The 16,315-nt window shown below is 37.8% G+C and overlaps 1 protein-coding gene across 9 annotated transcripts in view; it reads right to left on the reverse strand.

Moving 5' to 3' along the window:
- The window catches only part of PSD3 (pleckstrin and Sec7 domain containing 3), a 525,397-nt gene that overhangs the window by 108,312 nt on the left and 400,770 nt on the right, over positions 1-16,315 (reverse strand). For all 9 annotated transcript variants that reach the window (XM_055144428.1, XM_012935700.2, XM_055144411.1 and 6 more), the window contains one exon: positions 11,510-11,703. In XM_055144428.1, the coding sequence (XP_055000403.1) occupies positions 11,510-11,703 (194 nt within the window). The remainder of the gene's footprint in view (positions 1-11,509; positions 11,704-16,315) is intronic.

Consider the following 16,315-nt stretch of genomic DNA (forward strand, 5'->3'; position numbering starts at 1 on the left):
TTTATGTATTTCAAGTATTTACAATGAGCAATATGAACTAAATTATGTTCTTATGTTCTTAAAAAGCAATTAACATTTCAACAATAAACATCCTAATTTTATGAGGATGTTATTTGCACACAACTAGCTTCTTTGATTCACTATCAAGATCCTCTGTTCATTTCCTTAAAATCCCTGTTTTTAAACTTTTCTCTAAGTGAATAATTACCAATTACCACCATATCCCCTCATAAAATGCTACTGTTTCTATGTAATACTTGATTTCAGATATCTTTATTCTGTGAAAGATAAGGAATTAACAACCTTCTTTCCATATTACTACATATCTACTGGTTAGTTGGAAGTTTTAGAGAGAATACTAATCATATTATTTTGTCTCAGTGGTCTAAGTGCAGCGTAATAGTTCTTCACTTCTACCCCTTAATTTCTTTCATTTGTACTATTATGAGATCAACTATTATGAAGAATAGTTCACTGTGCAAACAAACTTACATCTTTAATTTTTGTAATGTGAGAAGCTACCAAAATTCTAGTATTGCTGTGAATTTTTAAAATTTACTTGTGATGTTTAGCAAGATGTTTTAGTATTTTTAAATTGGTAATTTTCCTGCACAAAATTTTAAATACATCATCCTTAACTTTTTCTAAATTTCATATACAATCATGTGTTCTACTGAACTTTAAAATATTTATTATAAGATCATATTTATTATTCAGTGCAACAAAATAAGCATATATTTAATATCATCTAATTAAAATAAATTATGACTATTGTTGAACTGTTAAGTACTTCTCACTGATTGCACAATGCTCCTCCACTTCTAGAGGTAACTACTATCCCATATTAATGATTTCTTTATGTGAATGCATTACCACTGAAATGACATACTCCATGATGACAGAGGTGGGCATTCTTCTGTAGTGACCTTATTTCATTCACTTTACATTTGTGAGATTCATCCATGTTGGTATATGAATTTTAGTTCTTTTTTTCTTCTTACATAGTTTTCTATTATCACATATGAAACTTTCCATATTATACAGTTACAAATAGTTTCTTTTATTTCGAGATAATGTAATGTAATATTGAATAGTATCCCTCTGTTAAATTGCAAGATTTTCTGTGTATATGCACTGAACGAGATCAACTGAGACATATATAACCAGAAATATCTTTTTTTCCCAGAAATATCTTTAATTTTATTGATTATGTCTTCCAAAGTGTAGACATAATCTATCTGCACTGATAGACTCATGAGCAGAAGATTGACCATTCTAAATGTTTTCAAACATTTACTATTATTCTTTGAAGTCACAGACAACAATGGGCTTATGTGAAGTGTTACTTCATCATAATGTATTATTGGTGAGAATACATGTTATTGGTGAGAATAAGTATTTCTTCAAATTATTGTTCATTTCCCTATTGGTTGCTTTTCCTAATTAAGTTATCTTTTTTCTCCTTTTGGGTTTTTGGGTCACACCCAGCAGTACTGAGGCTTAGTGCTCTCATCAGTGCCTGGGAATCATTTGTTACTGGGGATCAAATACGGACTTCAACATTGAAAATATTAAGATTAGTTCTAAGAGCTACTTCCTTAGCTCTAATAAAGTTTTCTTTATCTGTGTATCTTACATAATGTATAATGTTATTAATCCTTTCTTAGTAACACACTAAAAGCATTTTTCCCAATTTGTAATGTCTTTTAATTTTTTAAAAAAGAATTTTAGTTTAAAGAAAAATTTTCTTCCGTTACAACCAGATTGATAAATTCAGTTACTAATTTTATTTTCTGAAAGATTAAGAATTATAAATTTCTGTCAAATTTTTACCTTCTAGGTAGATGTAACTAACTTTCATATTGTTGTACTGAGAAGATGAACATATATGCATAGATGTACATATGTAAATACACACATGTAGATATAGGTATGTTTACATATTTACATGTGTTTATTATATATGTTGACATACATGCATGTGTATACATGTAAGCATGCATGTTAAAATACACATATTCTCAGCACAATTTACAGAATCATACTGTTTCTAATTAACGACTCCTGACTACTGCAGCTTCAAGGCTCTTTTTTAAACTTCATGATCTCATTGGAATTGTCATCTAGAAGGATGACAGCATAGTCTCAAATATACTTCATGCACTCATTTTTAAACATTTTATGCGGTATCTTGACTCATTATCTTTAAACACTTCTACTATAGATTCTATATTATAATTATTCCGTATATACTGCACTTAAATGGAAGTTGGTTAGGAGGAAAGAGTGCATAATATACATATTTGTGTAGTCTCAGGGATTTGAGATATGATCAATTAATCTCCTGCCCCCAAGCCAGGCTGTCTTCACTGGGGCCCCCTTGGAGGGGGGGCGGGCTGAGTTTTTCTTCCTGCCTCAAGCAGAGCCCCGGCAGCCAAAACCCTCCAGAACCCAGCCACAGCCATATTCAAGGCCACTCTCCATATGCTCGGAGGAGCCTCATTTATAAAGGAAATGACAGAGGAACCCAGGTATGTAGGACCCGTGGCTGAGATCTCCAAGCCTGCTCAGATTGGCACTGGAGCTCCTTCACCCAGATCCCCAGTTTTCCAGTAGCTTGGCAGTCACCCCTCCACACCGCCCCCCCAACTGCATGCCATGTAATCCCACCAATGGCCAAGATCCAGAGACTATAAAACAAAGCTCCTGGAAGAGAGTGATTCAACTTTCTCCGAAGTTTTATTTATTTATTTATTTATTTATTTATTTATTTATTTATTTATTTATTTTCCCCACATGGCAGAGCCCGGCAAGCTACCCATGACATATTTAATATGCCAAAAACAGTAACAAAAACGTGCTCTTGTCCTGGAGTGAGCATACGTCATTGGCTATACTAGCACATGGCAGGGACAAATGAGAGGGATTGGTGCCTGCTCAAGCAAATTTATGAACAATGGGATGACAGTGATACAGTGATACAGTGATCGATTAATTGAGGAATGCTGAATTTTAGTTCTAAACATTTTAGGTTTAACATTCCTTTCTCTTCCATTTCTCCTCCACCCTTTCTCCTACAGAGCTAGAACCTTGGGGTTACTGAGTAATACCCATCTCAATGCTATAGGAGCACTCCCATTTCCCTGGTATTTATCTTTAAGTTCTCCTTCATGCTCTGCTTCCCCTGTTAATCACTCATTTCCCCTAACCAGAACCTTTGTCAATTCAAATTCTTCAGAGATCTCAGCATTTATATTTATAAGTGAAATGTTGTTTTTCTCTTTCCCTATGTCCTCTGCACAGTTTACTTTAGAGCAATATCCTTTTTGTATAGACATAGGAAGACAGTTAATGCTATTCTTTTGAAACTTGGGAGTTAACTGACCCTGAATACTATTTACTCCTGGGCATATGTCATATTTACTTGACTTAAGCCTGAGTTGCCCTTAGTTCCTAGCACCCCAAAAGCAGGGTCCCAATGAAGTGACTGGATGGATCCAGGGCAAGTGGTAAGCTATCTTGTCATCAAAACAGGACAGACCAAGTGCCAAGTGCCATAAAACTTATAATAAGAGAATGGTTATGGACAAATTCTGTCATGATCCAAAGAAAAACTGGATAAGGACCCTGCTGGGGTTAGGAAGGACTAATGTAGCCTGAGGACTGTAGTCTGGGATCTATAGTGAGATGTCCCCAGAAGAGCCACCCTTTAAGCTTAATATATCTCTTACTCTGTCCATACAAAATGACTAATATTATTAAGAAGTGCAATTAAGATGAGTGTTTAAATGGTTATGGATGAAGGAAAGGAGAAATATGCCCTTAAATGAAATTCTGACATTGAGTGGATCCCAAGAGAATGACATCTTTGCCTTAGAAGAAGCTTCCCCAGAAGGAAGAGCTTTACATATATTGACTGTGCTATCTGACCTGGGTTTAGTTGTTACTCTAAACCTGGGAGGTTGGGCTCTTGATGCCAAGAGACCCAGCCCCAGCAGCCGACTTCTACAACCCAACTACCACCATGCTCCAGGCCGCTTTCCACATGCCCAGACCAAGCCTCACGCATGAGTGAAGTCCCGCAGAACGCAGGTAATGCAGAACTTTGGGGCCTAGACTCTGGGCTCAATGGGAACCAGGAGCAAAGGTCCTCTGCCTGCTCTCCCCAGTCTCCAGCTACCCGGGGTCACACTCATAAATCACCTCCTGCTGGTGCCAGATAATCTCCTCATTGGCCACCCTCCAGAATTCATGAAAGCTTCTCCCATAAGGGAGCATAAAATGAGGCCCCCATTACCATGCCACCGGACTCTGCACCAGGCTGTTTGAACTCAGGGTGCCCCAGAGGGGGGCAGGTGAGAGCTCTCCCTGCCCCAAGGGACCCAGCCCTGGCAGCCAACCTCCACAACCCAACTGCCACCATGCTCCAGGCCACTTTCCACATGCTCGGGCTGAGCCTCACATATGAGTGAACATATTCCTGGACCGACACATTATAAGACACTCCCTACTCATTTTCCATAATCATTTTCCATAATTACTACACCATATTTGATGGGGTTCAGATAGCAGGCAACAAATCATAGAAGGAAATATATATATGCCTGACTGGGAACACTGAGATTAGGGGCCGCCCCTAAGGCCTCCATCCCCCTCGGAGAGCCCGGCAAGCTACTGAGAGTATACCGCCCGCATGGTAGAACCTGGAAAGCTACCCATAGTGAACTCAATATGCCAAAAACAGTAACAGTGATGGTCCTCATTCCCCTGACCCTACAAGAGCCCCCAATACGCCATAGGGCTACACTAGCATGTGACAGGGATGAATGGAGTCATTACTGGTGCCTGCTCAAGCAAATGGATGAACAATGGGATGACAGTGATACAGTGAATGCAATCACATTCCAGATCATCAGATGTCCTATTCATCTGCACACAGACTTGACTGAGATGTTTATGATCTATTTTTTTTTTGCTGTATATGGAAATGATGATTGGCTTTAAGGAAGGAATATTAAAATCCACAAGAGCATGAAATACTCAGGACAAAGCTATACAATTTATCTATTAAATATCTAAAATAACTTATAATTACACAATTGTTATTGTTGAGAGGCTTCCTATTTTGAGCATTCATGCTGTTGTTTTCCAGATTTCAACATTTATATACATCACCAGATTGACAAATTAAGAGGTGATATTAAAATTTGGTTTTTAACATTACTTAGAAAAATCTAGAAAATGTATTTGTTTCTAAAATACTGTCACAAAATTTACTCTTACTGCCAAATTTAACAAGTCTAGTAAGCACATATACTTGATTTTGATCATGAATTGTTCTTTAGAGCTGAGTTTATCTTTAAAAGGCCAAACTGTAGCACTGTCACTGTCCTTCCGTTGTTCATCAATTTGCTCGAGTGGGCACCAGTACTGTCTCCATTGTGAGACCTACTGTTACTGTTTTTGGCATATTGAATATACCGTGGGTAGCTTGCCAGGCACTGCCATGCGGGAAGGATACTCTTAGTAGCATGCTGGGCTCTCCAAGAGGGACAGAAGAATCAAACCCAGGTTGGCCTTGTGCAACACAAATGCCCGACCTGCTGTGCTATCGCTCCAGTCCATCACATAAACTTGTATCCTTTATCACCTGTCATTCCATTGATCTTCAATTTGCTCTAGCGGGTGACAGTAACATTTCCAATCATCCCTGTCATGTGCTAATGTAGCCCAATGGTATCTTCTTATTACAGGAACATGAAGAGCCTCAAACTGTTTGTTCGGGATTTTGACGAAGAAGTCTAACCATCATGTAGGTGGGCGGCCATGTGGACTTTTGATATCCTGTGTAATCCAGTTGGTAACAGCTCTAGTCCGGCGGTCGTCTCTAAATTGCATTACATGTCTGGCCCATCTGATTTTCGACGCCTTGACAGTGTCCCTGATTCTTGATCGTTGATGGAGGTTAGAACTCCAGATTCTTTCTCTTACTTGAGTGAAATGTGGTATTCCAAGCATAGCTCTTTCAAGTCCTAATTGGGATACCCAAATAATGTTCTCATTCTGTTTTCATAGGGCCTAGGTCTCTGAGGCATATGTTAATGCAGGAAGAATGGTGGAGTTGAAAAGATGTGCCCAGAGCAGAAGGTTCTTTTTCCTTTTAACCACTTCTTTGACGCTCTTGAAGGCGTTCCACGCTGCTCTCTTCATCCTGCGCACACCAAGTCGTTCCTCATGTTGAGTTCTCGACCCAGGTACACATAGCTGCTGCATTTGGAGGTGTTCATTCTGTTGAGAGCAAATGGAACATCAGGGACTTACTTGTTTTTCATGAACACTGTCCTCATGAGATTCAGCTGCAGTCCGACCTTCCCACACTTGCAAAGGCGGCCAGCATTTGTGCCACTTGGCTAATGTTCGGTATTATTAGAATGATATCATCAACGAAGCGAAGGTAGTATAGTTATTGAACATCTATCTTCACTCCCATTCCTTCCCATTCCAGTCATCACATAAGGTTCTTGAGGTTGGCACTGATGAGTTTCGGTGAAATGGTATCACCTTGCTGAACCCCTCTCTACGTCAATGATTACTTCCTTGTAGAATGGTGAGATCCTGGTGGTGAATCTGTAATATAGATTGCGGAGGATCCTGATGTATTGAGTTTGAATGCCCTGTTTGGCTAGGGCTTCGATGACTGCTTCAGTCTCAACAAAATCGAAGGCCTTCTTTAAATCGATGAACGTTACACAGAACGGCTTCTTGAACTCTCGCGAAACTTCAATGAGCTTGGTCACCATGCGGATATGGTCGATCATGCTGAATCCTTTTTGGAACCCGGCTTGCTCCCATGGTTGTCCTTTGTCTAGTGTTCTGCCAATTCTATTCAGGATGACTCAAGTAAACAACTTGTAGACGACGGACAACAGGCAGATTGGGATATAGTTGCCAATGTCTTGGATGTCTCCCTTCTTGTATAAAAGAATGGTCCTGCTGGTTTTCCATTGGGATAGAACCTTGCATTCAGAAAGGTAGCATGTGAAGAGCTGAGCCAGTGTATCCACAAATACTGGTGGCAGATTCTTCAGGTGTTCGGGTCTGACCTTGTTTGGACTGGTGTGTATGCATCTTTACCGACAAAATGGCATGCTGGATTTCGGAAGGGAGGACCTTGGGAATGACATATCCATCCTGCGAAATTTGGTATGTGGGCAGGTCGATGTGGCTGTTGAAGAGATCCGAGTAGAAATTGTAAATAATCCTCTCCATTGCCCTTTTGGAAGGTGTGATAGATCCATCAGGACATTGGAGGACAGTCATCTTGGTCTTGTAGTTGGCGAAGGACAGGTGAGCATTGCGAATACTTTTCCCTGCTTCTGCCTCATTGGCCAACACTGCTGCTCTTTTCTCTTTGAGGTCTTCCTTTATCGCTTCTCTGCACAGCTTTGTAAGCTCAGATGTTAGCTTGTGGTTGACTGCGGCCCGTGCCAAAACTCATTGGTGAATGAGCTCAAGAGTTTCCAAAGACAGGCGTCCATTTGTGGCTTTCCCACTCTCAGCATTCTTCATGCAGTCATGGAGGTGCTGAACCAGTCGATCGTATTCCTGTCGATCTTGTCAACGACAGCATCTTCCCACGCTGCTACAATAGTGCCAAAGAGCTCCCAGTTGGTGGTCATTCTGGGAGTTCTCTTCTTAAACTTAAACTTTGCAGACATTTCTCCCTGCTCTGTGAAGTAGAATTTTGCATGAGGGAGACTGTAGTCTGATCCCGTTTGGAATTTTGGGAATACAGCGACATCAGTCAGGAAAAACCTTCGATTGAATATGATGTGGTCACTTTCATTGTGAAACTGTCCACCGGGAGACTCCTATGTCCAATGTTTAGATTCGGCCTTCTGGAACTGTGAGTTACCATGGATAGTTTTGGTCGACATGGTGAACTTAGACAGTCTCTCACCCTGTTCGTTCCATTCTAGGCCATGGGTCCCGATGTGGAATTCTTCAGGTGACTTTCTCGGTCCGATCTTGGCATAAAAATCACTAACAGTGATCTTATAGAAGGTGTATTCTTTTTTATAGAATTTCTCCTGCTCCATATAGAACTTCTAAATTTCTTCTTCATCGTAGTTGGGTGTTGGTATGTAGATGATGAAGATAGAAATTGCCGGCAATGAGCCACATCTATTCAAGAGTAATCATCCAATTTGGGTTGTTAGTCATTTGAATGAATCAATGCTCATAGCCAAGTTCGTGTTGACAAGGACACTGACGCCACCGACGCCTCTATTGTCACATGTTCTGAGGAACAGTTCTTCTCCAGTGTCGAAAATGGTGTAATGTGATTGACGCCTTCTTGTTTTGGTCAGACCAATGATGTCATACTTGATCTTCTACCTTTGCACCATCAGGTCCTGCATGGGTGCTTTCGATGCCAGCGTACATGCGTTGAAAGTACAGACAGTCATTTTAGTCTTTCTTCATTTTGGCAGTCTAGTTCATCCCTGAGATTTTATCAGCCTCTTCTTGCTCATCTTTCTTAATTCTGCCGTATTGGGGGCTCTTTCAGAGTCAGGTGAATGAGGTCCATTACTGTTTTTAACATATCAAATACACCACGGGTAGCTTGCCAGGCTCTGCCATGTGTGCGGGGTATTCTCAGTAGCTTGCTGGGCTCTCTGAGAGGGATGGCGGCTTTTAAGGCAGCCTATAATTGCCCTTACAGGTGTTCCCATGGTTCACACCATACTTGAACCCCATCAAAAATGGTGCGGTAATTATGGAAAATGTGTATTAAGTGTCTTATGATGTGTCTCGTGGAAATGCATAACAAAAACACATCACATAAACACATAACAAAAATAAGAAAATCTTCAGGTCTTTAATTCTAAGCAACTAAAGATAAAATTCAACAGAGTCCTATATTAAAATATTTAATAATATATACACTTTTAAAGTATTTTAAATCTTGGGGAGGATAAGTGCCCCATTAAAGACAACTTATTCAGGACTTAAACTCTCCATAGAGCTGTGACCCAAATCTTCACATGGTTTTAGTAGTACCTGTCATTAGAGGCTTTGTTCATGTTCACGTACATGCATAAGTGCAACAATGCTCTGACCAAAATAATACATGATGACTCAAAACAGTATATATTTTCTTATAAGGTATCAATATATGTATTTCTAAAATTATCTAGAGTTGCTATTTCAGAAAATTCCATCGTTTTAATTTTTCTTAATAATGATGTATTTCAAATGACATTAGGCTAAGCATAATATAATACATATCATATTTGCTTATAGTATCTATCTCTAAAAAAAGAAAGGCTGATGCAGTTAGAAGCAATTAAGACATTCTGATATTTTCAAAAAGCAGCAGTGTCCAATACTGAGAAAAAAAAGTTTAAAATCAGAAAACCTAACAAAAAGGGGTAATAGGGAGTGTGGCAAAGAGCTGAGAAGGAAACAAATTACTTTTTGGATATCAAGTACTCATCGTTTTATAGCTTATTAGGATATTAGATTGAGGTTATACACAAAAAGAAATTGCTTTTAATAAGATGAGCCAGTAATGAGTTTAATTTTGCTATGCCACAAGACTAACTTCTACAGAAATGACTCCTGTTACAACAACTAGAAAACTGATAATATGTAGAAATGTTTTCAGATATGGCATAATAAGCAGAACTGAACTTTGAAGATAAACAAATTAAGTGTAGATAACTTCCTAGACAAAGAGCTAATAAAAAATGAAATGCACAGGAGTTCATACATCAGGGTAGAAAATCATGGCAATACTAGAACAGAATTCAAGAGTTTTCTCCATTTAGCAGAAAAAAATGAATAAGCAACAAGAATAAAGGCAATTCTGAACCCACTCTCACTATATCACTGTCATCTTGTTGATCATCGATTTGCTCGAGTGGGCGCCAGTAATGTTTCCATTCGTCCCAGCCCTGAGATTTTAGCAGCTTCTCTTTATAATTCTTCCCAGTGGTGCTGCATTGGAGGCTCTTTCAGGGTAAGGGAAATGAGACCCATCCACTATAATGAAGGAAAAGACAAACTGGTCCATTAATTAACAAGTGTGTGCATATGTGTGTATGTGTGTGTGTGTGTTAGAGGGTACTATCTTTTGCAATTGTCTGGTATCACCTAGTACTAGTAGTCTTGGTCTAAGGTGTGTCCCAAAATGTCTCAACCAGGTATTGAGCTTCTGCCATCAACCCCTGTGTATGGGCTTACAGCCTCTAATAGTCTCAGCTTCCCCTTCTTCAGCCCAGTGAATGCAGCACTTTACGTTTTTTTACTGTTCCTATTGTGCAGAAGTTCTCTGGGAGGTTCCATATAGTTCTTACTACTTTTCTCTGTGAGCCTTCTTACAAAAGAACTAAATCTTGTTTCTGTTCTGATTGTTTCATGCCCCAGTACAGTTCGCTGGTACTGGACTTTTCTCAGTCAATTTGGCCTTGCCTCACCTAGCATATATATACTTTTATGCACTATACATTCTGTACTTTTATAAAGCAGCATTTTAGATTAGTTTCTCCCTACTAATGTTTTATATAAAGTATTTCAGATATTTATTTTTGATTTAGAAGAAAGCTACCTGATTTATAAAAAGAATGGATACCAGTAGCAAATCTTGTCTTTGGAGAAAGAAATTCATTAGAAATGGCAATATGGCAAGAAATAAATATCCGTAATTAAGAGTGGAAAATTGCTCTATGTTTGAAGTCAATTCCTTTGAGACAGAGGGTATGTTTGGACTGGGAACAGAAAGAGGAATATCAGTTGCTTTGTCTACCAAGAATTCCTTTGCTATGTCAACTGTATCTTACTCCTTGTTGAGGTAAATTTCCTTTTCTCATAGAGTACAACTCTTCTATATATATTTTTCATTCTCAATTATCTTTACTTACCCGCTTTGTCTCTGCAATGGTACCCAATTTATTGAATTTTCTGCAAATTTTCTGCAAATTTTCTTCTACCACCATAAAAATCCAAGTCCATGAAGTTAGGGATCTCTCATATATTCACTGACATCCTTATGGCTACCACATCATACACTCAATTCTTTGTTGAAGGGAAGAAAACAGAAAAAAATATTCCAAAGAAGTTTCTAGGAGCTGGAGAGATAGTACAGTGGGTAGGGTGTTTTCCTTTTATGTGGCTGACCCGGGTTTGATTCCCAGCATTCCATACGGTCCCCTGAGCATTGTGAGGAGTAATTCCTGAGTGCAAGCCAGGAGTAACCCCTATGCATTGCTGGGTGTGACCCCCCAAAAAAACAAATAAAAACAACAACAATAACAACAACAAAAGTTTCTATTTCTGAAGTTATATGATTTTACTTGGAGATTAGGTACTAAGGATTTTTACATAGGGTAGAATTTATAAAGCTTCAGAAACATTTCTCCAAATAGGCAGAATTTACTTCAGATAAATTCACCTTATACTTTTGAATGAAATAGATTTTTTTAAAAAAGAATCAAATGATGCTTACTCTTCTTTCCATCCATGTCCGCATGGATTTTCCTAGCCAAGAACCCACTCTTGTACACAGCAGCATTGGGGTCATGAGGAATGTCCAAGAAGGGGTTGGTTGTACTCCCAATACGAGTGATGGTCTTCGGATGTGTTCCATTAGCCTTTTCATCAGTACCCTCTGCTGGTGATTTTTTTTTATCTTCATCATCTCTAAAAGGCAGAAAACATAAAAATTGAGCAAATACTGCATGAACAAAGTTATTTAGTGTAATCAACTTCCAAGTTTTCCAAAGGATTGTTTGTAACAACAACTATAAAAATGAAAACTATGTAGGAGTATGTCTCCTGCATACCAGATATTAATGTTTATGACAATACTGAGAACTGCCATCAGTATTCTATATCACCAAGAATAAAAGTGACTTATAGGGTATGGGGCTGGAGCAATAGCACAGCGGGTAGGGCGTTTGCCTTGCACGCGGCCGACCCGGGTTCGATTCCCAGCATCCCATATGGTCCCCTGAGCAGCGCTAGGGGTAATTCCTGAGTGCAGAGCCAGGAGTAACCCCTGTGCATTGCCAGGTATGACCTAAAAAAAAGCAAAAAAAAAAAAAGTGACTTATAGGGTAGAACGATAGTACAGAGGGGAGGGTGTGTGCCTGGCACACGGCCCAGTTGGGTTCAATCCCTAGCATCCCTTATGGTCACCCAAGCACTGCCAAGAGTAATTTCTGAGTACACAGCCAGGTGTAACCCCTGAGCACTCATGGGTGTGTTCCCCAAACTAAAAAAAGAAAAAGGTCATTTGGAGAAAGATAAGGAAACACTGGCAGAGGGAAGTTGACCCTGGTGGCAGAATTGGTGCTGCAATATGTATTCCAAAAACTGTTATAAATAACTTTGTAAAATGTGGTGCATTACTTTTTTTCATAAAAGAATATCCATGGCCACAAATTTATAATCAGATGAAGCAATAATGAAGCTATCAATAAATTCTCATGATATTTGGTAAGTGTGAGATCTATGAAAATTACACAAAATTCTTTGTTATATGTAATCTGCTTTAAATGTCAAAATGCTAATATTAATTGACCTTAACATTAACATTAATTATAAGATTAATTATAACATTAATTATAAATTATCAATTTTAATATTTCAAAACATTTTATTTCTATTCCAGTTAATTTATCTTCAAGGTATTGTGGTTTACAAGTTTTTTTATTGTTTCATATAAACAATACAGCTTCACTATGCCCACTACTAGTGTTAATGAAATTTCACCAAGGCGCTCCCCTCTTCCTGTATCCCATGGCGGCCCCCCTCCCTGTGCCACAGCGCCCCTTTTCCCTCCATCCCATGGTGTCCCCCTCCCATCTCTCAGCGCCCCCCTCTCCCTACTCTATTTGCGTCCTCCCTTCACTGTTCTGCTGGAAGTATCACAGGATTTGTTTCAAGTGAATGTACAGGTTATCTATTCACTAACTTTTTTTTTTAATACTCCACATGAGTGAGTATTAAAGTATTAAAGTATAAGTATCTAACACTTGTACTTAACTTATAACTTACTTCACTTAACAGGATATCTATCCTCTAATTCTATTCAGGTGAGATATCTTTTAGTTTTCTGTTGTACACACATCACAACTTCATTATCCATTAATTTATTGTAGGGCACTTGGATTATTTTCAGACTTTGGTTATTATCAATAATGTTATGATGACCACAGGTGTGTGTACCTACTTGCCAATTAATGTTTTAGAGTTTTTTGAGTAGAGGGAACTGCTGGATGATGTGAAAGTTCTATTTTAATATTTGTGATTTTCCACACCATTTTCTAAAAAAGCTTAATCGGACAGCAGTCCTAACAGACTCTTCACTGCATCTATACATCAACACTGTATACACCCTTCTCAGTGGCATGGGTGGTATTGTCATTTCGATTTGCATTTCAGTGATATTATCATATTTATTTGCATAATCAGTGATGAACACTTTTACATACGTCTTTTGTTATGTCTTCTAGGATAACTGTCAATGTCACTGTCATCCTGTTGCACATCAATTTGTTCAAGAGGGCACCAGTAACGTCTCTCATTGTGAGAGTTATTGTTACTGTTTTTGGCATATCGAATACGCCACAGGTAGCTTGCCAGGCTCTGCTGTGTGGGTGTGATACTCTAGGTAGCTTGCCGGGCTCTCCGAGAGGGTGGAGGAATCGAACACAGGTCGGCTGCCTGAAAGGCGAACGCCCTACCGCTGCGCTGTTGCTCCAGCCCAGGATAATTGTATATTTAATTATTCTCAATTTCTGATGTGAATATCTTTGAGCAGCTTTATCTACGTGTTGTTGAGCTTTATGAATATAATAAATACTTTGGATGTGTGGTGTGCAAATAACTCTTCCACTCAGTATACTGTCTTTTCATTTGCAACATAATGATTTTTCACTGTGCAAATGCTTTTAAGTTGTCATATGATTACATTTGTTTATTTTTGTTGTATCATCTTTGCCAGAAGAATCATCTTATTGAAGATTCTTCTGAGGTCAACCATGAGGAGTTTTGCATATGATTCCATCATATTTAATAGACACAGGTCTGATACTTAGATCTTAATCCATTTTGTTGTTGCTGCTGTTGCTCAGGATCACTCTGGAGGGGCTCAAGGGCTCTGGCTAGAATGGGGCATTGTTCCCCCACAAGCCCCCAGACCCTTGAAACCACTTTTCTTACGTTTTTATGAGATTGACATATTTTTCAATTCCACATTTAAGTGTTATCATGTACTATTTATCTTCTCTTATTTATTTCACTTAATATAATGCTAAGTTCATCCATTTTGCTGCAAAGGGCAGGATTGCTCTTTTTGTTTGTTTTGAAGGTTGCATGATACTCTAACACATCTCATTGACACCTCTGTTGTAAATGATAACATATATAGTTTTAGTTCAAGACTATACATTTCCACCAAACTGTTTTTATGTCAACAACAAGCTGCTTTGTTTTTGAAGCTTTGTAATAGAATTTGAAAGCACAGAGTCTGAAGTCTGGAGTCCTTGTCTTTTCAGATTGGTTTGGCTATTTTTAGTATTTTTTGGTTTTATACCAATTTTCAGGTTTTAAAAAAACATTCTACAAAAAAAAATGCCATGGTACTCAATCTGCAAATACCTTTGTGTTATGGACATTTTAATTATATCTCCTAATCTCTGAACATTAAAATGCGAAATTATTTTAAAACTCATGTGTCCTTTTAAGTTTATCAATGAGTTATAACTTTTAGTGTACAGACCTTATACTTCGCTAAGTTTATTCTAACTATTGCATTGTGAGATTCTACATACAATTGTTTACTTCATTTCTATTAATAGTAGTTGTCTGTATACAAAAGTAAAACTTTTTTTGTATACTGATTTTGTATTTTGATTTTATATTTTACAGAATTATTTAATTTGTATGTTTTTTAGTAGTTGTTAGGGTTTTCTGTATATGTATATATAACATTTTATCTGCAAATAAAGACAATTTCAGCTCTTATTTTTTTCTAGACTAAATTCTGGCAGTATTTCATCTCTAAGTATTTGATTATGCTTTTAGCTATGAATTCTTACATATAGCCTTTAGGATGCTTAGGACAGATATCCTTTTCTACCAAGTTTTTTTCTTTTTAAATGAATTCATGTTATTTTTTCCAAATACTTTTTCTTTATCTAGATGGCTATGATTTTATACTTTATTATGATATATAGGATATATTGATTTGTAAATGTTGAAACAAAAATAAATCCTGATTATGGTTTATGATCCTTTCAACATAGTATTGAATTTAATTAGGTAATATTTTGTTGATGGTTTTTGCCTCACTGGTCATCAGGTATATTATTAGTTTGTGATGTTCTTTTCTTACAGTTTCTTTTTTGTTTTGTTTTTTGTTTTTGGGCCACACTCAGTGGTACTCAGATCAATCCTGGCTGGGCTTGGGCTTGGGACAACTTGCCTGCTGTACTATCACTCTGGCCCTCATTTTTTTGACTTTTCCTTCTGTCAAGTTTGTGAGTTATTTCTAATTGTTATGCTTCATTATAATGACAACATATATATCATTGAATATTTTTCAGATTGGAGTCAATCCAGAACCATAAGTACTATTCATATAGATTAGTTTAAAATAACTCATAATGTCTACTACTATTAAGATTTAAATTTAGATATATTAGAGAAACAAAGAGTAACCTTTTTTTAAAAAAATGAAAAAATATAGGATCACATACAAATACTGCTTTTTGAGGATAATTTCCAAGCTTCCTAAACTTAATTTTCCACCAATTCAAATAACATCACAAAGTAAATAAAAATATTTAATTGCCTAAAAATGTATCTCCTTCCCTACTATTTACAAAGTGCTCACAAGTTTTAGATACTTAATTTTCTTACCACACCATGTTATATTATTACACATTTTGATATTTCAATTACAATATTTTAGTAATCCTGATTTATAAATAAAATAGCCCTGAAAATCATGACTATTTACAAATAAGTATTTCTAAATTTATACATTTAAAGATTGTTCAGGAAAAAGAAGCTAAGATGCTGAATTGTCCCAGGTAGATCACCAGGCTTAAAAAGCTAAAAATTCTGAAGCTTTCTCAGAATGGGAGTGGGCAGATTCCCCCCTCTCCAGAGAGTCCCAGCAGCCATTATACCTGACTTCCTCTGACATCTAGAAGGCCCAACTTCCCTGGAAGAGAGCACTGCAGAATGTCCTGACCTGAGCGAGTTAGGCTGTCTTCATTGGGACACCTCGGAGGAAGGGGAG

Source organism: Sorex araneus, chromosome 1 (assembly GCF_027595985.1).
Source record: "Sorex araneus isolate mSorAra2 chromosome 1, mSorAra2.pri, whole genome shotgun sequence".
In the NCBI taxonomy this organism is placed as follows: domain Eukaryota; kingdom Metazoa; phylum Chordata; class Mammalia; order Eulipotyphla; family Soricidae; genus Sorex; species Sorex araneus.